At 60.5% G+C, this 25,184-nt stretch overlaps 1 protein-coding gene across 1 annotated transcript in view; it reads right to left on the reverse strand.

Moving 5' to 3' along the window:
* RELN (reelin) overlaps positions 1-25,184 on the reverse strand; it is a 52,468-nt gene that overhangs the window by 21,344 nt on the left and 5,940 nt on the right. Inside the window, exons 3-31 of the mRNA XM_076066974.1 lie at positions 24,867-25,002; positions 24,229-24,299; positions 24,019-24,051; positions 23,460-23,532; positions 23,214-23,310; positions 20,124-20,175; positions 19,435-19,543; positions 18,862-19,111; positions 18,207-18,391; positions 17,199-17,353; positions 16,917-17,029; positions 16,211-16,419; positions 15,029-15,157; positions 14,440-14,549; positions 13,677-13,743; positions 13,123-13,252; positions 12,371-12,474; positions 12,019-12,180; positions 11,300-11,536; positions 8,712-8,946; positions 8,140-8,252; positions 7,601-7,798; positions 6,667-6,871; positions 6,083-6,294; positions 5,625-5,799; positions 4,720-4,926; positions 4,244-4,512; positions 3,739-3,911; positions 301-529 (exon numbers count right to left, since the gene is read on the reverse strand). Of these exons, the coding sequence (XP_075923089.1) occupies positions 301-529; positions 3,739-3,911; positions 4,244-4,512; positions 4,720-4,926; positions 5,625-5,799; positions 6,083-6,294; positions 6,667-6,871; positions 7,601-7,798; positions 8,140-8,252; positions 8,712-8,946; positions 11,300-11,536; positions 12,019-12,180; positions 12,371-12,474; positions 13,123-13,252; positions 13,677-13,743; positions 14,440-14,549; positions 15,029-15,157; positions 16,211-16,419; positions 16,917-17,029; positions 17,199-17,353; positions 18,207-18,391; positions 18,862-19,111; positions 19,435-19,543; positions 20,124-20,175; positions 23,214-23,310; positions 23,460-23,532; positions 24,019-24,051; positions 24,229-24,299; positions 24,867-25,002 (4,438 nt within the window). The remainder of the gene's footprint in view (positions 1-300; positions 530-3,738; positions 3,912-4,243; positions 4,513-4,719; positions 4,927-5,624; positions 5,800-6,082; positions 6,295-6,666; positions 6,872-7,600; positions 7,799-8,139; positions 8,253-8,711; positions 8,947-11,299; positions 11,537-12,018; positions 12,181-12,370; positions 12,475-13,122; positions 13,253-13,676; positions 13,744-14,439; positions 14,550-15,028; positions 15,158-16,210; positions 16,420-16,916; positions 17,030-17,198; positions 17,354-18,206; positions 18,392-18,861; positions 19,112-19,434; positions 19,544-20,123; positions 20,176-23,213; positions 23,311-23,459; positions 23,533-24,018; positions 24,052-24,228; positions 24,300-24,866; positions 25,003-25,184) is intronic.

Genomic DNA, 25,184 nt, shown 5'->3' on the forward strand with positions numbered 1-25,184 from the left:
CCACGCAACACACTCGCTCACACAGCACACTCGCTCACACAGCACACTTGCTCACGCAGCACAGCCCACACAGCACACTCACTCACGCAGCACACTCGCTCACACAGCACACTCACCCACACAGCACACTCGCTCACGCAGCACACTCGCCCACGCAGCACACTCGCTCACACAGCACACTCGCTCACACAGCACACTCGCCCACGCAGCACACTCGCTCACACAGCACACTCGCTCACACAGCACAGCCCACACAGCACACTCGCTCACACAGCACACTCGCTCACACAGCACACTCACCCGACGCCCGTTGTGTCGACCGGCACGGTGCGCGCCTCGCGGCGCCCGGCGCCGTCAAAGTAGAGCGACTCCCCATCCCCGAGGAGTCCGCAGCCCCGGGCCACGCGGCCCCCCAGCACGAAGGCCCACAGGGGCCCCGGCTCGGGCCCCTCGAAGCGGTCGACGGCCTCGCGGGGAGGGGGCGGCACCAGGCCCAGCGCGGCGTCGCGCACGCACGAGCCCTCGTGGCCTGCGCCGTGCCCACACAGCGACAGGACGGGCGTCACAGTGGGTGGGTGAGTGGGTGAGGGTGGGTGAGTGGGTGAGTGGGTGAGAGTGGGTGAGTGGGTGAGTGGGTGGGTGAGGGTGTGTGGGTGGGTGAGTGGGTGAGGGTGAGTGGGTGAGGGTGAGTGGGTGAGTGGGTGAGTGGGTGAGTGGGTGAGTGGGTGGGTGAGGGTGTGTGGGTGAGGGTGTGTGAGTGGGTCAGTGGGTGAGGGTGTGTGGGTGGGTGTGTGGGTGAGGGTGTGTGGGTGGGTGAGTGGGTGAGGGTGTGTGGGTGAGTGGGTGAGGGTGTGTGGGTGGGTGAGTGGGTGAGGGTGTGTGGGTGGGTGTGTGGGTGAGGGTGTGTGGGTGGGTGAGGGGGTGTGGGTGGGTGAGTGGGTGAGGGTGTGTGGGTGGGTGTGTGGGTGAGGGTGTGTGGGTGGGTGAGGGTGTGTGGGTGGGTGAGTGGGTGAGGGTGTGTGGGTGGGTGAGTGGGTGAGGGTGTGTGGGTGGGTGAGGGTGTGTGGGTGAGGGTGTGTGGGTGGGTGAGGGTGTGTGGGTGGGTGAGTGGGTGAGGGTGTGTGGGTGGGTGAGGGTGTGTGGGTGAGGGTGTGTGGGTGGGTGAGGGTGTGTGGGTGGGTGAGTGGGTGAGGGTGTGTGGGTGAGTAAAGGGGTGTGGGTGAGAGTGTGTGGGTGGGTGAGTGGGTGAGGGGGTGTGGGTGGGTGAGTGGGTGAGGGTGTGTGGGTGGGTGAGTGGGTGAGGGGGTGTGGGTGGGTGAGTGGGTGAGGGTGTGTGAATGGGTGAGGGGGTGTGGGTGGGTGAGTAGGTGAGGGTGTGTGAGTTGGTGTGTGGGTGAGTGGGTGAGGGTGAGTGGGTGAGGGTGTGTGAGTGGGTGAGGGGGTGTGGGTGGGTGAGTGGGTAAGGGTGTGTGGATTGGTGTGTGGGTGAGAGTGTGTAGGTTGGTGTGTGGGTGAGAGTGTGTGGGTTGGTGTGTGGGTGAGTGGGTGAGGGTGTGTGAGTGGGTGAGGGGGTGTGGGTGGGTGAGTGGGTGAGGGTGTGTGGGTTGGTGTGTGGGTGAGGGTGTGTGGGTGGGTGAGGGTGTGTGGGTGAGTGGGTGAGGGTGTGTGGGTGGGTGAGTGGGTGAGAGTGTGTGGGTGGGTGAGTGGGTGAGGGTGTGTGGGTGGGTGTGTGGGTGAGGGTGTGTGGGTGGGTGAGGGGGTGTGGGTGGGTGAGTGGGTGAGGGTGTGTGGGTGGGTGTGTGGGTGAGGGTGTGTGGGTGGGTGAGGGTGTGTGGGTGGGTGAGTGGGTGAGGGTGTGTGGGTGGGTCAGTGGGTGAGGGTGTGTGGGTGGGTGAGGGTGTGTGGGTGAGGGTGTGTGGGTGGGTGAGGGTGTGTGGGTGGGTGAGTGGGTGAGGGTGTGTGGGTGGGTGAGGGTGTGTGGGTGAGGGTGTGTGGGTGGGTGAGGGTGTGTGGGTGGGTGAGTGGGTGAGGGTGTGTGGGTGAGTAAAGGGGTGTGGGTGAGAGTGTGTGGGTGGGTGAGTGGGTGAGGGGGTGTGGGTGGGTGAGTGGGTGAGGGGGTGTGGGTGGGTGAGTGGGTGAGGGTGTGTGAATGGGTGAGGGGGTGTGGGTGGGTGAGTAGGTGAGGGTGTGTGAGTTGGTGTGTGGGTGAGTGGGTGAGGGTGAGTGGGTGAGGGTGTGTGAGTGGGTGAGGGGGTGTGGGTGGGTGAGTGGGTAAGGGTGTGTGGATTGGTGTGTGGGTGAGAGTGTGTAGGTTGGTGTGTGGGTGAGAGTGTGTGGGTTGGTGTGTGGGTGAGTGGGTGAGGGTGTGTGAGTGGGTGAGGGGGTGTGGGTGGGTGAGTGGGTGAGGGTGTGTGGGTGGGTGAGTGGGTGAGGGTGTGTGGGTGGGTGAGTGGGTGAGGGTGTGTGGGTGGGTGTGTGGGTGAGGGTGTGTGGGTGGGTGAGGGGGTGTGGGTGGGTGAGTGGGTGAGGGTGTGTGGGTGGGTGTGTGGGTGAGGGTGTGTGGGTGGGTGAGGGTGTGTGGGTGGGTGAGTGGGTGAGGGTGTGTGGGTGGGTGAGTGGGTGAGGGTGTGTGGGTGGGTGAGGGTGTGTGGGTGAGGGTGTGTGGGTGGGTGAGGGTGTGTGGGTGGGTGAGTGCGTGACGGTGTGTGGGTGGGTGAGGGTGTGTGGGTGAGGGTGTGTGGGTGGGTGAGGGTGTGTGGGTGGGTGAGTGGGTGAGGGTGTGTGGGTGGGTAAAGGGGTGTGGGTGAGAGTGTGTGGGTGGGTGAGGGGGTGTGGGTGGGTGAGTGGGTGAGGGTGTGGGTGGGTGAGTGGGTGAGGGGGTGTGGGTGGGTGAGTGGGCGAGGGTGTGTGAATGGGTGAGGGGGTGTGGGTGGGTGAGTGGGTAAGGGTGTGTGGATTGGTGTGTGGGTGAGAGTGTGTAGGTTGGTGTGTGGGTGAGAGTGTGTGGGTTGGTGTGTGGGTGAGTGGGTGAGGGTGTGTGAGTGGGTGAGGGGGTGTGGGTGGGTGAGTGGGTGAGGGTGTGTGGGTGGGTGGGTGAGGGGGTGTGGGTGGGTGGGTGAGTGGGTGAGGGTGTGTGGGTGGGTGAGTGGGTGAGGGTGTGGGTGAGGGGGTGTGGGTGGGTGAGTGGGTGAAGGGGTGTGGGTGGGTGAGTGGGTGAGGGGGTGTGAGTGGGTGAGGGGGTGTGAGTGGGTGAGGGTGTGTGTGTGGGTGAGTGGGTGAGGGTGTGTGAGTGGGTGAGGGGGTAAGGGTGGTGCTAGCCACCCCCACCCCCTTCTGTGCAGTGCCATCCTGCTATTCGCTAACACCACTTTCCCCAACAGTCTATCAAGGCTATACGTGGAATCTTTGTCTTGTGGGGAGCGGCAGTGTAGCGGATAGCGCACCACACTTGGAACCCGGCGATCCGAGTTCAATTTTCACTCGCGGCACCGGTGACGATTATCTCAACCGGTCCTGGGTCTCCCATAGGCCGACTTGGCCTCAAACGAGTACCTGGTGCGGCGTGTAAACATCGCCACTCGGGAGACAAAGGCGGTCGGGCTTGACGCTGGCCGCCCCACCCCCTCGTGTGCCGTGCCGGCCTTCGTAAGCGCTACCCGCTAACAGCACTTGTTCCGACAGTCCGTTAAGGCTGTACGGGGAATCTGTGTCTTTATGCGTGCGTGTGCGTGCCCTTGCCCGTGTATCCGGCGTCGCACGTGCAGTTGGCGGCCCGGCAGGCCCCCCGGCCCCCGCAGTGGCCCGGGCACGGCTCGGACACGGCCACCTCGTCCAGGGCGAACGGGGGGGGCGGGGGACCTCCCACGGACCCCGAGGTCCCTGTCTCCTGCAGCCAACGGAACTGCACCTTCCTTCGTGACGCACGGACACACGCACGCAGAGACAAAGATCCCCCATATGGCCTTCACCAGACTTGTCGGGGCGCGCGGCCTACGGCGTTGACGTAGTCGCAGCAGCAGTCGTCGTCATAGTAACGGTGGTTCTTGACACGTGCCGAATGCGGCGGCTGCGGTCGCGACGCGTTTGTGTTCGTGGCGCACGAGGAGCGGCCGCGGCGTGGCGGTCAGGGTCGCGGCGTGGCGGTCAGGGTCGGGGCGTGGCGGTCAGGGTCGCTGCATCGCGGTCAGGGTCGCGGCGCGGTCGCCGAGATCGACGTCGCGACGCGGCGTCGGTAGAAGCGCACCGGGCGGCGACGGCGCGGGGCACCACGAGCGTGACGCGCGTCCACGGCGGGAGGTCCCCGGGGAGGAACACGGACGCCGAGCGGAGCTCCGGGCCGAGGCCCTCGCAGCCGGCGCCGCCGGACCCCGCCGGCAGGCACGCCTCGTGCACCAGCGCCCACGAGCGGCCCGAGTCGTGGGAGAACTGCACCAGCACCGCGCCGCTCGCGTCCCCCGCGGCAACGCCGCCGGAGCCCTCCCGCGCGCCGACCGGTCGGCAAGCGATGTTCAGCTGCGGTGGTACAAAGCGGGCACTGGGATTGGCGCTAGCACGGAGCAGCAAGGGCAGCAGCAGCAAGGTTCGGCGTTATTCCCGCCGGTCCGTGCGGGATGGACCCCAGGGTTCTCACCCCGTTCGAGCAATAACCCCCCTCCGCTCACCCCCACTGCCATGCCCCCCCCCCCCAGGGCGGGGTCAAACCTTTGGGGGGGGGGTCACCTTGAACTGCAGCGAGTATCCGGGCTTGACGTCGAGGTCGCGGGTCACGGCGTAGCGGTTCCCCTGCGCGAGGCCGAACACCAGCGCCGTCGGCGACGGGGGGGAGCACAGGTCCTCCTCGTCGCCGTGGCGACCCTCGTTGGCCGTCGTTAACCAGATGCTGGGAGGGAACGCGGCGGCCGGGCGCGGCGCCCCCCTCGGGGTCAGCTGCGAGGGCAGGCGGGAGCGGCGACAACACCACGCAGAGACAAAGTTCCCCCCGGATAGCCTTCGACCGGCCGTCGGGGCAAGTGCCGTTAGCGAGCGGCAGCTATGAGTGTCGGAGTGGCGTGGCCGGAACCATTCCCGGCCATATTCGTTTCCCCAGCGCTGATGTTTGCACGCACGCACATACACGCACACACACGCACGCACACGCACACACACACACGCACGCACACACACACACACGCACACACACACGCACACACACACGCACACACACACACACACACGCACACGCACACGCGCACGCACACACACACACGCACGCACGCACACACACACGCATGCACACACAACACGCACGCGCACGCACACACACACACGCACGCGCACACACACACACTCGCACACACACGCACACACACAGCAACAGGTACTCATAAAAAGGTTGAGTCGATCTAGGGGAGGCCTAGGACTGGAACGGTGTTAGCAGCCGTGAGCGAGAATTGAACCCGGGTCGCCTGGTTCGTAGCGCTAACCACGACACCACCGCGTACGTGGGTTCACAGGCACGCGCAAAGATAATGATCCCCCCCCCCCTATTGGCTAACAACACTCTGTTGGGGCAAGGACTCCTTACCGGTCCCCTCGAAGGAGACCCCTGCGTATGGGGGGTAGGGGATGGGGGGGTGAAGGGAGACCTGGTCCCTGAGCAGCGAGGCCTCGGTGGGGAGGAAGTTGAGGGCGGCCTCCCCGCTCACGATGATGTCGTCGATGGCCCACTGGTCCTGCCCGAAGCCCGAGTGTGCCGGCTGCCACCAGCGGAAGCGGGCGCAGGGGGCGCGGGCGGCCGGGGGCACCGCCTGGTGCACGAACCTGCGGCACGCGGGAACGTGCCGTGCGTCAGCACGGGCAGCAGCGACAAGATCTTCATCATCGTCGCGATCACCAGCAACACGATCGACAACACCAGCGGCACCATCAGTACCGTCATTAACAGCAGTACCATCACCACAATCCTCAACATCGTTGAGAGCACACGGGGAGAACACCACAGCGGGTTCACTACAATCATCCTCATCCACTTTGGCACCGCCACCGCCTCCACCCGCACGTGACCAACAATGCCAACAGCAGAAGTGTTCGGTGCGGCCGGCACCTGGGCTGGGTGTAGTCGCGGTAGTGCAGCTCGAGCAGCAGCGTCCAGGTGGCGCCACCGTCCGTGCTGAACTGCAGGAGGACGCCCTCCTCGCGCCGCTCCGCCCCGGCGCAGGCGGCGCCCGCGGGGCCCCCGCCCAGACGCAGCCAGAACTGCACGAAGTCGGCGCCGCGCGTGTCCATGTCGGCGCTCACCAGACGGCGCACGCCGCCCTGCGGGAGTGCCGGAGACGGCGCGCCGGCGTTGTCGGCGCGGCAGCAACGTTGCCACCGGTGCTACGTGGACTCCTGCGCCCGAACCGAAGCGACGCCGGAGGTACGGCGCCGATAGCGGCGGCACGCCGGCGCCAGGGCCAGTGGTGGCAAGCTGCCCGCTTGTTGCAGAGGCTCGCGGTTCGGGTGCCAGCGGCCACCCCGATAAATATCTCGGCGCGTAACAACAAATAGCTGCCGCTTTGTAGCGAGGTCGACGGCGGCTAGCCTATGGATGCGCTCGCCCCCACCCCGCCACACAACAGCAATGTGCAATTTCCATCACCGGCGTGCGTGCGTGCGTGCAGAGGCGTGCGGAGCGCGTGGCGCCACCTTGAAGAAGTAGATGGAGTTGCCGGCGGCGACGACGCCGCAGGCCCGCTCCGGGGGCCGCACCTCCCCCCCGTCGACGGCCGCCCACGGCGGCCCGGCCGCCCCTCCCCAGGCCCCCGGGGGATCCTCGTCGAAGGTGGCGTGCAGCGACGTTGGCAGCGCCTCCACGGGCAGACAGCTGGGGCCTTCGTAGCCCAGGTCGCAGCTACCGGCATCGAGGACGACTCGTCACGAGTCATTGTCGATTTAACACGTAGGCTTTCGCGACCAATATAACATCAAATTAACATCCATAATAAAGGGATATTTTTGGGGTTAGAGCACGTAAATATAAATGTGTCGTTAAACCCACCACCACCCGACACAACCAATTAGAAAGGAAACACAATTCTGGCTATCGCCTGATGATGCTGGATGTAATCACCAGCGAAACATCGTACCTGAATGCTAAATGTTGTGGGTTTATTCTCCAACACACCGGTGTGCTGTACTAGTAACTAATTGACATGTTCTGTTTATGTGACACATTTACATTTTCGCGATCTAAACCAACAAAAACCTCTATTATGGATTCTCAGCATCATAAGCATGATCATCACAACATCATCATGAACACTGGCCTTTTGTCATCATAATCATCATCAGCATGACCATCATCATCACCAATCATCTTCATGACCAGGGCTTAATTTCTCACTCCAGGTTACAGTTTGACCAGAGTAGGTGGCACGTGACGATCAGGAGCCACAACCACAACGACAGGAGATATACTCGATGTGGTGTGCCGGGGGTGGAAATATTTTCTGGGTCACCAGCCTGGACAGACCCGACTGAAATTAATCACCGATTAACAGCATTGCCCACATAACCACAATCTCCACACCCGCACGCTCGCCACACCCTCACGCTCGCCACACCCGCACGCCTGTCACACCTGCACGTGCCATGGTGGCACTGTCCATGGTTGTGGCAGGCCTCGGGACACTGCTGCCCCACGTAGAGGCTGCCCAGCGCCCAGCTGTGCTCCTCCAGGGAGTGTCCCGGCCAGCTGTGCTCCTCCCAGGTGTGCACCTCCCAGCCGTGCTCCCCGCCAGGCTGCGCCTCGCTCCAGCGGAAACGCGTTGCTCCAGACCTGCGGCGAGTCACGCTCGCTCAGCTACAAGCACGCACAGCTACACGCACAGCTAGGAGTGTGCGGGCACACTCAGAGAGAGAGCGCCGAACAGCATCCACGCTCTGGTGCCAGTATTCGGGGTCCCTCTGCGAATCCCCCAAGCGAGCCCCTCCTTATCCCCGAGTCCTGACAGCAGCGCTCGACCTGACGCAATTCTCTTCCTCCCCCCTCTCCACCTCCCTCCACCCCCCCATCCCCCTCAGAGCACACACGACCGCGGCTGCGAACGCCGCTCACCGGGCGTGCCGTGTGTGTGGGTGAGCTCACCGGGCGTGCCGTGTGCGTGTGGGTGAGCTCACCAGGTGTGCTGGGGGAGGCCGATGGTGACGCGGCTCCAGCTGGAGCGCTCCGACGAGCGGTAGACGCTCGCCGACGCAAACTCCCCGCAGCTCGGGGCGCCCGGCAGGCAATCCTGGAGCGCGGGTCACAAGTCAAGGTTCGGGGTCACGGACCAACAAGCCGCAACCTCCAACTCTCACGGTAGGAGGCCCAGAGGCCTCCGCTGCTTTTCTGCCCCCACCGTCTGGAACTCCCTTCCCTCAGCATTCCGTACCGTCGACTCCGTGTCCCTGTTCGAGTCCAGGCTCAATCTAGATTGAAAACTCATTTCTTTGGAACTGCTTGTTGTTATTGTGTTCAGTTTGTTGTCCTTCCCCCGCACCTCCGATGAGCACGGGTGGCTACGTACGGTGCGAAAAAAGTTCAATAAACATACATACATCAACTGACTCATCCACATGAGCTCAATAATCCATACAAATTGACATGTGAGAGCTGAGGCTGGGAAACAGACAGATCGGAGAGACGGAGAGAGAGATCAGCACCGGAGTTAAAGACAAAGGGGGGGGGGGGGGGGGGGGACAAGCGGCACCTCTTGGACGAGGTGCCACGAGAGGCCGTGATTGGTGGAGAACTCGAGCCGCACGCCAACGCCACCCTCGCCATCGTCGTCGCCGCCGCCGCCGCCGCCGTCGTCAGCGCTGGGAGAGGCACCCCCCCCCACGCAGCCGAGCGCCATCTCGAACTGCAGGGAGTACCAAGCGCCCACCTGCAGTGGTTGCGTCTCCACGTAGCGCGCGCTGGCCCCCGAGCTGGAGCCGGAGAAACTGTGGAGGGGCGCGCGGAGAGACGAGGGCGGGGGGGAGATGCGGGGAAGCGCATGGCGGAGGAGCGGGCAGATGCGGGGAAGCGCATGGCGGAGGAGCGGGGAGATGCGGGGGAGACATGCGGAGAGGCACGCGTCGGTGCGCGTGCGACGTTTTGTGTAATGACGTCGTCGGCATGGAGGGCCACGCACGAAGTGTGACATCATCACCATGGCCGACAAAGCTTGCCCTTGGAGTGCTCGTTTTTTGCTGGCTTGCCCAAGCTTGCATCTAGTGTTGAAACATCGGCAGAGATGTATGTACATCATGAGACCTCCTTTGCCAGTACCAAAATATAATAAGAGGGTTTTTCCCCTCTTTTCTGGCAACAAAACTGAAACCTTTTTACAAGGATTCATGTCTGCATTAACCACAATACCTATATATGATATATACAGTGAGTGAAAAAAGTATTTGATCCCCTGCTGATTTTGTATGTTTGCCCACTGACAAAGAAATGATCAGTCTATAATTTTAATGGTAGGTTTATTTGAACAATGAGAGACAGAATAACAAGAAAATCCAGAAAACCGCATGTCAAAAATGTTATAAATTGATTTGCATTTAATGAGGGAAATAAGTATTTGACCCCCTCTTAATCAGAAAGATTTCTGGCTCCCTAGTGTCTTTTATACAGGTAACGAGCTGAGATTAGGAGCACACTCTTAAAGGGAATGCTCCTAATCTCAGCTTATTACCTGTATAAAAGACACCTGTCCACAGAAGCAATCAATGAATCAGATTCCAAACTCTCCACCATGGCCAAGGCGAAAGAGCTCTCCAAGGATGTCAGGGACAAGATTGTAGACCTACACAAGGCTGGAATGGGATACAAGACTATTGCCAAGCAGCTTGGTGAGAAGTTGACAACAGTTGGTGCGATTATTCGCCCCCTCAGCCTGGGGCTCCATGCGAGATCTCACCTCGTGGAGTTGCAATGATCTTGAGAACGGTGAGGAATCAGCCCAAAACTACACGGGAGGATCTTGTCAATGATCTCAAGGCAGCTGGGACCATAGTCACCAAGAAAACAATTGGTAACACACTACGCCATGAAGGACTGAAATCCTGCAGCGCCCGCAAGGTCCCCCTGCTCAAGAAAGCACATATACATGCCCGTCTGAAGTTTGCCAATGAACATTTGAATGATTCAGAGGACAACTGGGTGAAAGTGTTGTGGTCAGATGAGACCAAAATGGAGCTCTTTGGCATCAACTCAACTCGCCGTGTTTGGAGGAGGACGAATGCTGCCTATAACCCCAAGAACACCATCCCCACCGTCAAACATGGAGGTGGAAACATTATGCTTTGGGAGTGTTTTTCTGCTAAGGGGACAGGACAACGTCACCGCATCAAAGGGACGATGGACGGGGCCATGTACCGTCAAATCTTGGGTGAGAACCTCCTTCCCTCAACCAGGGCATTGAAAATGGGTCGTGGATGGGTATTCCAGCATGACAATGACCCAAAACACACGGCCAAGGCAACAATGGAGTGGCTTAAGAAGAAACACATTAAGGTCCTGGAGTGGCCTAGCCAGTCTCCAGACCTTAATCCCATAAAAAATCTGTGGAGGGAGCTGAAGGTTCGAGTTGCCAAACATCAGCCTCGAAACCTTAATGACTTGGAGAAGATCTGCAAAGAGGAGTGGGACAAAATCCCTCCTGAGATGTGTGCAAACCTGGTAGCCAACTACAAGAAACGTCTGACCTCTGTGATTGCCAACAAGGGTTTTGCCACCAAGTACTCAGTCATGTTTTGCAGAGGGGTCAAATACTTATTTCCTTCATTAAAATGCAAATCAATTTATAACATTTTTGACATGCGTTTTTCTGGATTTTCTTGTTGTTATTCTGTCTCTCACTGTTCAAATAAACCTACCATTAAAATTATAGACTGATAATTTCTTTGTCAGTGGGCAAACGTACAAAATCAGCAGGGGATCAAATACTTTTTTCCCTCACTGTATAATATGATATATTATCATAGTATGTTTTTTGTTTGCATTTTGACTGCAGGTATTGTGGTTAATGCAGGCATGAACCCTTGTAAAAAGGTTTCAGTTTTGTTGCCAGAAAAAAGAGGAAACCCCCTATTATAATGTATGTACTTGTGCAATTTGTACTTTGCACTCCTATCGTTGTATTTGTACCTTTCGATGTTGTAACTTGCTGACCCGCCGCTACTGGACATCTGTGCAAAAGAGCTTCATGGCTCATCAGATTCCTCCCCCAGTCTAAATAAAAATTCTGAATCTGACAAGAAGTTTGACGGCGAGTGAGTCGGAGTGCGAGCCGGTGGGCCGGCCGCTCACGTGAGCGTGGCGCCGCGCCCGCAGTACGGCGCCAGCCGCCCCAGGTGGAAGGTGAGCGCCTGCGCCACGGCGGCGGCGTCGCCAAAGTCGACGCTGACGGCGCTGAAGAGCTCCTCCGCCATCGCCAGCTCGTCCAGCGCCCACACGTCGCGGCCCGCGCCAGAGTGCCGCGGCTGCCACCAGCGGAACTGCACGCCGTAGCGCCGCGCGCCGGCGGGCAGCTCCACCGTCACGATGCTGCGCTCGGGCACGATGTGGGAACGGGTGGCATGCGCGGGCGCGGGTGGGCGAGCGAGCGACGTCATAGGAAGTGACATCACGTCCGTGACGCCATGGGGACAAACGCGACATCACCTTCACTCAGATCATTACAACAGTGCAAACATGTTGGATGTTTAAATCGGTAAACAAAACGAAATCCAATAAAAATTTGGTACAAAAATAAACTAAAATCTAACATCAGGAAAAGTGATATCTGAAACTCATCATGAGTTCATGCACACACGTACAGCAGACAGAGACACAGACAGACAGACACACAGACAAGAAAACCAACAGACACACAGAGAGGACAGGCAATCAGACAGGCGGACACAGCGCGGCAGAAAAACAAATCAGGAGACAGACACACGGACAGACACACGGACAGACACACGGACAGACACACGGACAACAGATCAGTTCGAGGTAGTCGGACACGGAGGGTGGGGGGTCGGTACCGGGGCTCGCGGTAGTCGGGGGGCCGATACTGCGCCAGCAGGGTCCAGCTGACGCCGTTGTTGGGGGAGTAGTGGAGCAGCACCCCCTCCGAGGGAGCGTCCGGCGCCCGGCAGCCGCCCAGCTCGGAGCGGCAGCCGAGACGCAGCGCGAACTGCAGGTACCTGACACCCGCGCGGCACGGGCACCAGCAGGGGAGCAAACAGGCGAGCGGGTGAGTGGGTGAGCGAGTGAGTGGGCGAGTGAGTGGATGGGTGAGTGAGTAGGTGGGTGAGTGAGTGGATGGGTGGGTATGTAGGTAGGTGGGTGAGTGAGTAAATGACTGGGCAGCCGGATGGGAGGGTGGGTGGGTACCTGGCTGTGCTGCTGTCCAGGTGAGTGGTGAGCAGGTGACGTGGCCCGGCCTTGTTGAACACCAGAGACTTTCCCGTGGCGAGCACACCGCACACGAAGCCCACCTGCTCACCGCGTACACCCACATCGTCCGCCACACGCGCACACACACCAAGACAAAGATTCCCCGCGTGGCCCTTAAGACTGGAGAGGCAAGTGCCGTTCGCAAACACCTATTCAGGTGTGAGCGAGTTTGTGGGATCAGAACCACACCCAGCCGCCTTTGTCTCACCAGTGATGATGTTTACACACTACACCAGGTGCTCATTTGAAGCGGAGTTGACCTCGGAGAGGCCACGAGAGGGAATCGAACTCGGAAGTTGAAGACTCTCGGTGAGCCGGCCCTAATTTCAGCCGGGTCTGTCCGGATCGGCGATGCAAATAATATTTCCGGAACTTGGCAGACCGCATCCTGCACGCAGTTGTTCTTGCGCCGGTTTTTCTTTGCTTCATTGCCGTTCCTTTATTTGTATTGATTATGGTTTTGTCATTTTGGAGACTGCAGGCAGTCACTCTCGCGCGTGAGACTCATCCTGCCAGTCTCTCGAGGCGTCACCCGGTCCACCAAAATCACCGTCAACCCGACGCCCCTAGCTCCGGCTGTGGCCGCTCGCCAGCGACCTGGGTGCTATCCGCCGACAACCAAAATCCCTGGCCGCGAGGAGGGGAGCCGCGCCACTCCGCCCGGCACGCACCGGCACCCCGGCACGCACCTGCGCCCCGGCCACGGACAGGAAGGAGGAGAGTCCGGGCAGCGGCGGAGTCTGGAAGCTCTCGGAGAGGAAGGGCGGCAGCACCCGCGACGTCTCCTCGCACGCCTCGCCCGAGAAGCCCGCGTCGCAGCTGCCCACGGGGACACACGGGGACCACGGGGACCACGGGGACCACGGGGACCACGGGGACCACGTGGACCATGGGGACCACGGGGACGTATGGGGGGGAGCGAGTCACAGAGACTCACAGGGCCGGATGGGGATACACGGGGGGCAGGGGAGTAGGTCGCAGGAGACAGGGGGACAGCGGAGGAGGTGACGCGGACAACACACAGGGATGCACCAGGATGAGCGGGGATGCACGAGGGGACGTGTGGAGTTGTGTGACTGTGTAAGGATGCAAAGGGAATGTGGGGATAGATGGGGATGCGAAGATAGATGGGAATGAGTGGGGGTGCACGAGATGTTTATCGGACCCCCCCCCCCAAACACACACACAAAATGCCCCTCCCAAATGCAGAGGTGCAGCAGGAGGGGGCAGCTGCATCACTCACAGGCATCCCGAGTCCGTGCACTGCCCTTGGCCCGAGCACAGCTCAGGGCAGGCAGGCCCGATGTAGACTGCACACGCACACACACAAGACAAAGGTCAAGACATCCCTCTATAGCCTTGATAGACTGTTGGGGCAAGTGCTGTTAGCGAGCAGGAAAACACAAGCTCACAAATACACATGATGCAGACACACACAGGAGGTGGCAATGGTTTTGGTTGTGCTGGCGCTAGTGCTGGTGGTAGCGATGGCGTTTATGATGGTGTTGGCACGAGTTCTGGTGTTGATGGTAGTGATGGTACTTGTGGTAGTGGTGGTAGCGATGGCGTTGATGATGGTGTTGGCACAAATTCTGGTGTTGATGGTAGTGATGGTGCTGGTTCTCGTGCTTGTGTTGGTGGTAGTGGTGGTAGTGATGGTATTGGTGGTATTGGTGGCAGCAGGGGGGAGCCAGGGGGGTGACAGGGGTGACATTCTGCGTATAAGTGTACGACACTCGGTCTGGCGGACTCCGTGCAACTGCATTGTCAGAGTGTGTTGCCAACCGATGGCGTCTAGTTCAACAGCCTGACTCTCTAATCATCCTTGAAATTAAAATTTGTTGAATGTCACCCCGGCCTGAAATCCTGGCTCCGCCCCTGGGTGGCAGTGACGGTATTGGTGGTATTGGTGGCAGTGATGGTATTGGTGGTAGTGATGGTATTGATGGTGTTGGTGAGATAGTTGGCGCCGGTGCTGCTGGTGGTGGTGGAGGCGGCGAGGGCACCGTTGTCGATGGCCCAGGCGGTGCTATTCCCCGGGTGCTCGAGGCTCCAGCGGAACCGCGTCCGCGGGGAGATGGCCACCAGGGGCAGCGGCACCGTCACGCGCGACCAGCTGCAGCGCAACCACGGCACAACCACTCGCGCGTGATCGCACGCAACCGCACGCAACCGCACGCGGGCAACCGCATGCACGTGCGGCATAATCACACCACCACACACAGCCACACACACTCAACCACACAACCACACAACCCCCCAACACACGCACATAACCACGTGCATGTGTGGAATAATAACATGTATCCCAGGGCGCCACAGACGCGGTGCTGCGTCGTGATGTATGCTGCTGCTTTAGTGGTGTGGTATACTTGGTAGCTGTGTGCCAGGCAGATGGTGTGGTGCGATTACTGCGGTATGGTTGGTGCGGTGTAATGTTGTGTGGTTAGGGGTGTGGTTGGTGCGGTTGGTGCAGTACCCCGTGTAGCTGTGAGCCGGGTAGACGGTGCGATGTGGTTGGTGCGGTATGCGATGTGGTTGGTGCGGTGTAATGTTGTGTGGTTAGGGGTGTGGTTGGTGCAGTTGGTGCGGTACCCCGTGTAGCTGTGAGCCGGGTAGACGGTGCGGTGCGGTTGGTGCGGTCCCTCGCACTCCCCAGGGAGGCACTCTGAGATTAGGAGGTGCCAGGAGCGGCCCTGGTCCGTGGAAAATTCTAACTTCACGCTGGGCACAGACGGGGGGGAGGGGGGGAGACGGCAGTCGCGCTTCCACAACCACCACAGAGCGGACTCGAGCCGTGCCGCGCTACGCTTGGGGGCCACGATCGCCACCTGGTTGAAGCAGACAGCGTTGTAGTGTTACTGCGGATATTACACCGCAGCCTTACCCAGGGTGGCCGGTAGATTCGAACCACAAACCTCTGCGACAGGCGGCGAACGTGTTAGATTCCCAGGCCCTGGCTGATGGCATTGTCCCGAGTCTCATTGACAGCGGCACGAGAGTCACTGGCGAGTTGCTGGCGAGTCGCTGGCGAGTCGCCAGTGAGTCGTGGATGAGTCGCTGGTGAGTCGTGGATGAGTCGCTGGTGAGTCGTGGATGAGTCACTGGTGAGTCGTCAGTGAGTCGTGGATGAGTCGCTGGCGAGTCGTTGGTGAGTCGTGGATGAGTCGTGGATGAGTCGTGGATGAGTCGCTGGCGAGTCGTGGATGAGTCACTGGCGAGTCGCTGGCGAGTCATCAGTGAGTCGTGGATGAGTCGCTGGCGAGTCGCTGGCGAGTCGCTGGTGAGTCGTGGATGAGTCACTGGCGAGTCGCTGGCGAGTCGCTGGTGAGTCGTGGATGAGTCACTGGCGAGTCATGGATGAGTCGTGGATGAGTCACTGGCGAGTCGCTGGCGAGTCGCTGGTGAGTCGTGGATGTGTCACTGGCGAGTCGTGGATGAGTCACTGGCGAGTCGCTGGCGAGTCACTGGCGAGTCGTGGATGAGTCGTGGATGAGTCGTGGATGAGTCACTGGCGAGTCGCTGGCGAGTCGCTGGTGAGTCGTGGATGAGTCACTGGCGAGTCGCTGGTGAGTCGTCAGTGAGTCGTGGATGAGTCGTGGATGAGTCGCTGGCGAGTCGCTGGCGAGTCGCTGGTGAGTTGTGGATGAGTCACTGGCGAGTCACTGGCGAGTCATCAGTGAGTCGTGGATGAGTCGCTGGTGAGTCGTCAGTGAGTAACGGGTGAGTTGCTGACCACATTTGGTCAGTAACTATTCACCTCCCACCACTCCTCACCTGGAGTCCGACGTTTCGGCACCACAGCCCATGCTGAGCGAGAACTGCAGGAGGTGCGTGGGGCGCGGGGGTGCGGGGGGCAGCAGCGCCACGCGGTCCAGCGCCCACACGTCGCGACCGGGCCCCCCGTGCACCGCCTGGGCCACGCAGAACCTCACGACGGGACGGTGCCACGCGGGAGGAATCGCCACGGAGACCGGGCCGGGTACCTGGGGCACAGGGACCGGCGTTGCCATGACAACAGCAGCAGAGTTAGATGTGCAGAAACATCCATTGATGTTCTGTACTGCTATGCTCTTACGTCCATGCTCCTCATCTACACGAACCCAAAATGGTGAAGTATGGTCAAATAATCCTCTGCATGACGTGGAGAAGCCCTCATCCGGCAGTGGAGTGACCGGTGGTTGCAGTATGTAACGATGCAGACGATTGGTAAATGCGGTGGTGGCGATTGGGGCGGTGGTGGTGACAGTGGTGGTGGTGGGGGCAACGGTGGTGGTAGTGGGGGCAGTGATGGTGGTAGTGGAGATGACAGCGGTGGTGGTAGTGGTGACGGTGGTGGTGGTAGTGGTGACGGTGGGGGTTTTGGTGATGGTGGGGGGTGACGGTGGTGGTGGTGACGGTGTTGGTGACGGTGATGGCGGCGATGGTGGCGAGCCTCGAGGATCCTGGCGACCACGGGGAGCGACCACGGGGAGCGACCGACCCGGTATTCGCCACGCAGCATCGTCTCCAGCAGAACCTCGTCCCCAGCCGCCCCGCGGATGGACACGGAGACGGCGTGGTGTGGCCAGGCCACGGGGTCGCACGCACCTCCACCTGGGCACACACACACACACACAGAGTGTACTCACGCACACACATCGTGTTATGGCAGGTGGCACCGTGACTTAGCAGCCTCGGCCCTAGCGAGAGGTCTGCTGGACGTGGTGTGCCGGGCGCTCGAGAGACGCGGCGTGACGCTGGCGCTCGGAGCCGGCGTCCCTACCCGTGCTGTAGTAGAAGCGCAGGCTGCCGGCAGCGGTGGTGTTCAGGGGCGGGGTGCACGCCTCCCTGGGCCCCGGGCCCTGCATTACCAGGGCCCTGCCGGACGTCGGCACCCCCCCACACGCGGAGCTCGGCGCTCCTCCGGTCACCGTCCAACTGGCGGGGTTTGAGGGGGGAGGGAGGGCGGGGGTGGGGAAGTGGGGGGGGGGGGAGGAGCACCCCCCAGCACACAACACTTAGCCAGACCTAAGTGTTGAGATGACTGGCAAGATGCACCACCTATGCTCCCCACTGTGCCAAATTGCTGCGTTGTTGTGAGCGCTGCTCCTCTGCCCTCCGCTGTTGTTGGAGGGCGACTGCCTCCAACTGCCCAGTAGCCTCCTCCATTGACACCCATCTTGACACCGCTGGTATCGGTCATTGGCAAGTCCACTCCTCCTGTATGGCATCAGCTCCATCTCCTCTCCGGCCGTGAGCACGTGAGTGAGTGAGTGAGAGAGTGAGTGAGTGAGTGAGAGAGTGAGTGAGTGAGAGTGAGTGAGAGGGTGAGTGAGTGAGACAGTGAGTGAGTGAGTGAGAGAGTGAGCGAGCGAGCGAGTGAGTGAGTGAGAGGGTGAGTGAGTGAGAGTGAGTGAGAGGGTGAGTGAGTGAGACAGTGAGTGAGTGAGAGAGTGAGAGAGTGAGCGAGCGAGCGAGTGAGTGAGTGAGTGAGAGGGTGAGTGAGTGAGAGAGTGAGCGAGCGAGCGAGCGAGAGAGAGAGAGAGAGTGAGAGAGCGAGCGAGCGAGCGAGTGAGTGAGTGAGTGAGAGAGTGAGTGAGAGAGTGAGAGAGTGAGTGAGAGAGTGAGCGAGCGGGCGAGCGAGTGAGAGAGTGAGTGAGAGAGTGAGTGAGTGAGTGAGTGAGAGATAGAGTGAGTGAGTGAGTGAGAGAGTGAGTGAGTGAGCGAGTGAGCGGGCGAGCGAGTGAGAGAATGAATGAGCGAGTAGGCGAGCTCCAATCGATTCACTGACCCTAGAGGCTCCGACTCGAACTCCTCCTGCCACAGTCGCCCCTCGTCCTCCTCTCCCTCCGGCCGCCCCCTCTGCAGGTCGAGGTCGCGAGTCGCGGCGAACCCCCCCGGGCCCCCCCCCTCCCCCAGGCCCCCCCCCTCCATCGCCGGGAAGAACAGGCAGTCCCCGTCCGACTGGCAGCTGTGCTGTGGCAAGCGCGTGCACGCGCACGTGTACGCGCGCGGGCACACGTGTACGCGCACGTGTACGCGCACGTGTACGCGTGCTCGCACACAAAGCCTCAACAGACTGTTGGGGCAAGTGCTGTGAGCGAGCACCGATGAAGGTCAGCGACTACGAAGCCCGGGACGGCACACAAAGGGGCGGGTGGCCAGCACCACGCCCGGCCGCCTTTGTCTCCCCAGTGCTGATGTTTACACAACGCACCAGATGCTCATTTAAAGCCAAGCCAGGATTAGTTCAAATATTCGCCACTGTTATTGGTCGTGAGCGAGAATCGAACTCTGACCGCTGGATTCGTAGCGCGGTGTGCTAACCGCTGCACCACCGCTCCCCGCCCAGCCTCACACGCAAAGACAAAGGTCCCCCGTATAGCTTTAACAGCCTTTTGGGGCAGGTGCCCCACGCGCATGCAAGCACACACGCGTGCACACACCTTGACGACGGCTCCGGGGAAGAAGAGCCAGTTGCCCGTGTGGAGAGGGTCCATGTCGTCCTGCAAGCCGGAGGGCCGCTGGGCGCCGCCGGCCACCAGCACGTGGTCCAGGCCCCAGCAGCCGGCCGAGGCGCGTGGCTCCTCTTGCTGCTGCTGCTGCTGCTGAGTCCAGCGCAGCGCCACGCCGGCTGCTCGCGCCGCCCAGGGCAGCGGCACCAGGTGGACTACGGCACGGGGGCTACCAGGGGCTCTGCACGATCACACACGCGCACAGACAAAGGTCCCCCGTGTAGTCTTTACAGACTGTCGAGGCAAGTGCTGCTAGCGAGCAGCACCTATGAAGGCCAGGACAGCACAAGAAGGGGCGGGTGGCCAGCATCACGCCGGACCGCCTTTGTCTCCCTAGTGGCGATGTTTACGCACCGCACCATGGAACTTATTTGAGATCGCGCTGACCCGTACGTGATCACCACGCATGCACCCTCATACTTAGACTCGCTCGCACATCTACTCGCTCGCACATCTACGCGCTCGCGCCTTGACGCGCGCCGTGTCGTGCGTGCTGCAGCTGACCTGATCCTCTCCAGCTCGGTCCAGCGAGTCGAGGGGTCGAGGGGGTCTCCGTGCGTGAACGAGACCACGATTGGGGGGCCCTCCTCGCCGCTACTGCACTGCCCTGCACCTACACGGAACGGGTGCAGGCGTAGGTTGAGCGAGCGTCTCCACATGAGTATCCGGTGCGGTGTGGAAACATCACCGCTCGGGAGACAAAGGCGGCCGGGCGTGGTGCTGGCCACCCACCCCCCTCGTGTGCCGTGCCGACCTTCATTAGGTGGTCGCTAACAGCACTTGCCCCAAGTCTGTGAAGGCTGTACAGGGATCTTTGAGTGAATGCAAGTGTGAGAGTGTGAATGTTGGTGGGTGAGGAGTACGCGTGCGAGCGTGTTAGTGCTTGTTAGTGCGTTAGTTTGTGTGTGTGTGTGACGTAACATAGACTCACACTCGTGGATGCCTGCACTCACGCCAGACGAACATCAACAACAAGAGCCGCCGTTCGCCATTAAGCGGCAGTGACGTCACCATGGCACCTGTGCCCGGCCAGGTGCACTTTGAGGCCACGTGTCGAAGGCTCGCTGACAGGAGGTCACGGGACAGACCCAGGTGCCAACACAGACCGACACAACTCTCGCACGCACGTGGACACACGCAGACCCACGGACTCCGAGCGTGGGTCTGCGTGTGTCCACGTGTGTGGCGCTCACCCAGGGAGAACTGCAGCACCGTGGCGGACGTGGCGTTGAGTGGCACCGTCGTCTGCAAACAGCAGAGAAGCACAAAACGCCGCGACCGCAGAGTCATGCTCGCTGACTCTATCTCCCGGCGAGGCAGTGTCAACTGAAACTGAACTCTTTTTATTTTTACCAGGTAAGGCCCGCTGAGCTCTTTTTCGGAAGCGACCTGCCCACAAGTGGAGGCTCGAACAAGTGGCTTGTCATCATCACGTGGAAATCTATAGCAGCCAAATACTGTGAACGCGTGAAGTTGTTTTTAAATGAGGAGGGAAAACCGGAGGACCAGGAGTAAAATCCACGCGGTCAATAGGGGCCAAGTCTTTTAAACAGCCCCCCCCCAAATCACCCCTCCCCCCACCCTGCTGTATACATGAGTGCAGCAACCACGACGAGTCTCCATGGGCAGGTGGTGGGGCAGAGCGTGGGTACTCAAACGTTTTCCAAGACGTCTGACTGCATTGTAGCGACATTCTGCAGTATAACGTCGCTACAATGAGAGGTTGTGGATGTGTGGGGGGAGGGGGGGGGCATCCCGTTGGGTCCGGGGGACCCTCCCCCGTCTGTAACGGGGTGGGGGGAGGAGGGAGCGCGTTGGCGACTACGGCAGCCGAAGCGGCGCTGGCTCTCCGCGCCCTGGGTTGGTTTGAGGAAGCAGGCAGCGGAGGTCTGCGCGGTGCCGTGGTGCCGTGGTGCGATCGGGGATCTGGGTAATTCCGAGCAGATGTGGGCGGCACACACCCGGCAGCCGTTCATCACGCACGGACCTCGTTACACCTCCTCCCACCTCCTCCCTTAGTCTCCCCCGAGTCTTCCACCTCCTCCACAGTCTCCCCTTAGCCTCCCACCACTTGCTGCCAATGTCAATGCCTCCCACCATCTTACTCCCGCCCCCTCTTTCACTTTTCCAAATCTCTCACGTTCTTGCAGCAGAACCCTCCACCACCTCCCTCCACCTACCCAGGTCTCCCACCACCTCCCTCCACCTACTCAGGCCTCCCACCACCTCCCTCCACCACCTCCCTCCACCTACCCAGGTCTCCCACCACCTCCCACCACCTACCCAGGTCTCCCACCACCTCCCTCCACCACCTCCCTCCACCACCTCCCTCCACCCACTCAGGTCTCCCACCACCTCCCTCCACCACCTCCCTCCACCTCCTCAGGTCTCCCACCACCTCCCTCCACCACCTCCCTCCACCTACTCAGGTCTCCCACCACCTCCCTTCACCACCTCCCATCACCTACCCAGGTCTCCCACCACCTCCTTCCACCACCTCCCTGCACCTACCCAGGTGTCCCACCACCTCCCTCTACCTACCCAGGTCTCCCACCACCTCCCACCACCAACTCCATCCACCTACCCAGGTCTCCCACCACCTCCCTCCACCTACCCAGGTCTCCCACCACCTCCCACCAACCCTTACCCAGGTCTCCTACCACCTACCCAGGTCTCCCACCACCTCCCTCCACCGCCTCTCACCACCTACCCAGGTATCCCACCACCTACCCAGGTCTCCCACCACCTCCCTCCACCACCTCCCACCACCTACCCAGGTCTACCACCACCTACCCAGATCTCCCACCACCTCCCTCCACCACCTCCCACCACCTACCCAGGTCTCCCACCACCTACCCAGGTCTCCCACCACCTACCCAGGTCTCCCACCACCTCCCTCCACCACCTCCCACCACCTACCCAGGTCTCCCACCACCGACCCAGGTCTCCCACCACCTCCCTCCACCACCTCCCACCACCTACCCAGGTCTCCCACCACCGACCCAGGTCTCCCACCACCACCTCCCTCCACCTCCCCAGGTGTCCCACCACCTCCTGTGTCCTCCTGCTGCCCTCAGGCTCTGCTGTGCGAGCCGCGCTTCCTCTGGAACGCTCCGTCTGCTTTGCTTTCCTAGCTCAGCTGGTTTCCCCCACCGCAGGGAATTAGGGTCAGCGTGAAGTCATAGACGAGAGCGCCTGTTCAGTTGTGTGTTCTAACTTCACAGGTCGGATGATGATGATGGCAATGATGATGGTGATGATGATGGCAATGATGATGGTGATGATGATGGTGATGATGATGGTGATGATGGCAATCGTTTGTTGAATGATGGTGATGATTTGGTAGATTATGATGATGAATTTGTGGATGAAAATAATAATAATTGTGATGATGAGGGTTTGGTGGGTGATGTGATGGTTGTGGTATGGAGGTAGTGGTGGAGGTGGTGGTGTGGTGGTTGTGGTATGGAGGTAGTGGTGGTTGTGGTATGGAGGTAGTGGTGGAGGTGGTGGTGTGGTTGTGGTATGGAGGTAGTGGTGGATGTGGTGGTGTGGTGATTGTGGTATGGAGGTAGTGGTGGAGGTGGTGGTGTGGTGGTTGTGGTGGTTGTGGTGTGGAGGTAGTGGTGGAGGTGGTGGTGTGGTGGTTGTGGTATGGATGTAGTGGTGGAGGTGGTGGTGTGGTGGTTGTGGTGGTTGCGGTGTGGAGGTGGTGGTGTGGTGGTTGTGGTATGGAGGTAGTGGTGGAGGTGTGGTGGTTGTGGTATGGAGGTAGTGGTGGAGGTGTGGTGGTTGTGGTATGGAGGTAGTGGTGGAGGTGGTGGTGTGGTGGTTGTGGTATGGAGGTAGTGGTGGAGGTGGTGGTGTGGTTGTGGTATGGAGGTAGTGGTGGATGTGGTGGTGTGGTGATTGTGGTATGGAGGTAGTGGTGGAGGTGTGGTGGTTGTGGTGGTTGTGGTGTGGAGGTAGTGGTGGAGGTGGTGGTGTTGTGGTTGTGGTATGGATGTAGTGGTGGAGGTGGTGGTGTGGTGGTTGTGGTGGTTGCGGTGTGGAGGTGGTGGTCTGGTGGTTGTGGTATGGAGGTAGTGGTGGAGGTGGTGGTGTGGTGGTTGTGGTATGGAGGTAGTGGTGGAGGTGGTGGTGTGGTGATTGTGGTATGGAGGTAGTGGTGGAGGTGGTGGTGTGGTGGTTGTGGTATGGAGGTAGTGGTGGAGGTGGTGGTGTGGTGGTTGTGGTATGGAGGTAGTGGTGGAGGTGGTGGTGTGATGTGGAGCTATAAGTACCAGTTCACGGGGCCCAGAGGTCTGGCAGAAGATGGCGGCGTTGCCGTGCATTATGGGACCACAGAGGTCACTAACCTCACAGCCGTGGCAGCCGGACCTGCACCCACACAACCACAACACGAGCACAACACAATCGCATTAATAATCCAACAACAACAACAACTGCATCTATAATACACACACAACCACGTCAGGATCTCAACCACAACCGTGCCGCGTGCCGCTCAGCGTGCCGGTGCCACTCACCAGAGGTCCGGGTTGAGGCCGAAGTCCGAATCAAAGTCGTCCCTGAGCTCCACGTCCTGGGAGTGAACTTCAGCTGCCGCCACGGGGTCACGGGAAGGTCAACAACATCAACAACAACCACAACAACAACGACAGCATCAGCGATAACGACAACAACCAGATGCAGTCAAAGCCTAGGCTCGATCTGGGTGAGGGCTGGGGAGAGACTGGGGTAGTTTTATGGATCAAGTTATGGGTATTGTTAGAGTTCAGCTTTTCGTGTGGGGCACTGAGGGAACAGGGTTCGATACAGGGCTCGTGTTTGGGCAGTAAGGATCGGGGATCCTGTTCAGAGTTGGGATTAGGGCTCATCTTCGAGGTGCTGTTAGCACTGGGACTAGAGCTAGAGTTAAGGTCAGGGCTGGCTCTATGGGACTAGCCATCGGGATGCTCCAAGCGCTGGGGCTAGGATTTGTGCTGGCTCTATGGGGCGAGCGTTCAGGATGCTCTGAGCACTGGGGCCTGGCTCCAGGAGAACGCTCGCCCAGCTCGCCATGTGGATCTACCTGCTGCCACTCACCCAGTTTGGGCCTCAGAGGAGCCGGAGTGGGAACTGAGGACAGGGAAACAGCACAGGTCACAGGTCAGGCTGGTAGCAACCAACATCGTGTTTGTGATTACACATGTGTCTGCGTGTGTAATTACACGTGTGTGTCTGTAATTGCACGTGTGTGTGTGTTTGTTCACACGTGCATACGCTTGTGTGTGTGTATGCGAGTAGTGGCCATACCTCCATGCTCGCACAGCTGGTGCACCACCGTGTCCTTAAACACGATCTGCCCACGCAGGGTGGCCGTGGCACTGAGTGAGAGACGGGGGGGGGGGGCAGCATCACCAATGCCTCTCGACCACGACCTCAGTCGGTCCTGCCACAGAACCAGGACGGGCGCCCCACCACCGACCACCCCCCTGACCCCCACCACCGACCACCCCCCCGACCCCCACCACCGACCCACCCCTGACCCCCCCTGACCCCCCTCCTGACTCCCCCAGACCCCCCCTCCCTGCATTATAATCCAAGTGCGGTGGTGCACAGCTGTGCTCCAGGGAGTGGCAGGCAAGCCTGGAGGGGTCTCGATTCCCTTTTCATGCCGTATGCAACGCGTCGCTGTGGAGGGGGCATGGCTGTGATGGAGGGGGGCGTAACTGTGATGGAGGGGGGGCATGGCTGTGATGGAGGGGGGCATGGCTGTGATGGGGGGGGGCGTGGCTGTGATGGAGGGGGGCGTGGCTGTGATGTAGGAGGGCATGGCTGTGATGGAGGGGGGCATGGCTGTGATGGAGGGAGCATGGCTGTGATGGAGGGGGGCATGGCTGTGATGGAGGGGGCATGGCTGTGATGGAGGGGGGCACGGCCGTGCCGCTCACAGGAAGCTGATGCATCCGGTGCCGGCGGGCGGCGCCGTCCAGGTGAAGGTGAGCGCAGTCTGTGGCCGCGGCGCCGCGTGGGACGCCACTACGCTGCACACGAAGCCCGAGCCTAACGGGCGGTCCGACGAGAAGCCTGCAGCAGGGAACGGCGGCAGCAGGGAGCAGCGGCAGCAGGGAGCAGCGGCAGCAGGGAGCAGGAGCAGGGAGCAGCAGCAGGGAGCAGCAGCAGGGAGCAGCAGCAGCAGGGAACATCACGATTCCGTACATGCTGTGAGTCACTTTAAGATGTTTTCTTGTTCGTGTTTTTGTTTTTTT

The sequence above is a fragment of the Petromyzon marinus genome, chromosome 14, assembly GCF_048934315.1.
Source record: "Petromyzon marinus isolate PM22_M1 ecotype Great Lakes invasive population chromosome 14, UKy_Petmar_22M1.pri1.0, whole genome shotgun sequence".
Lineage (NCBI taxonomy): Eukaryota > Metazoa > Chordata > Hyperoartia > Petromyzontiformes > Petromyzontidae > Petromyzon > Petromyzon marinus.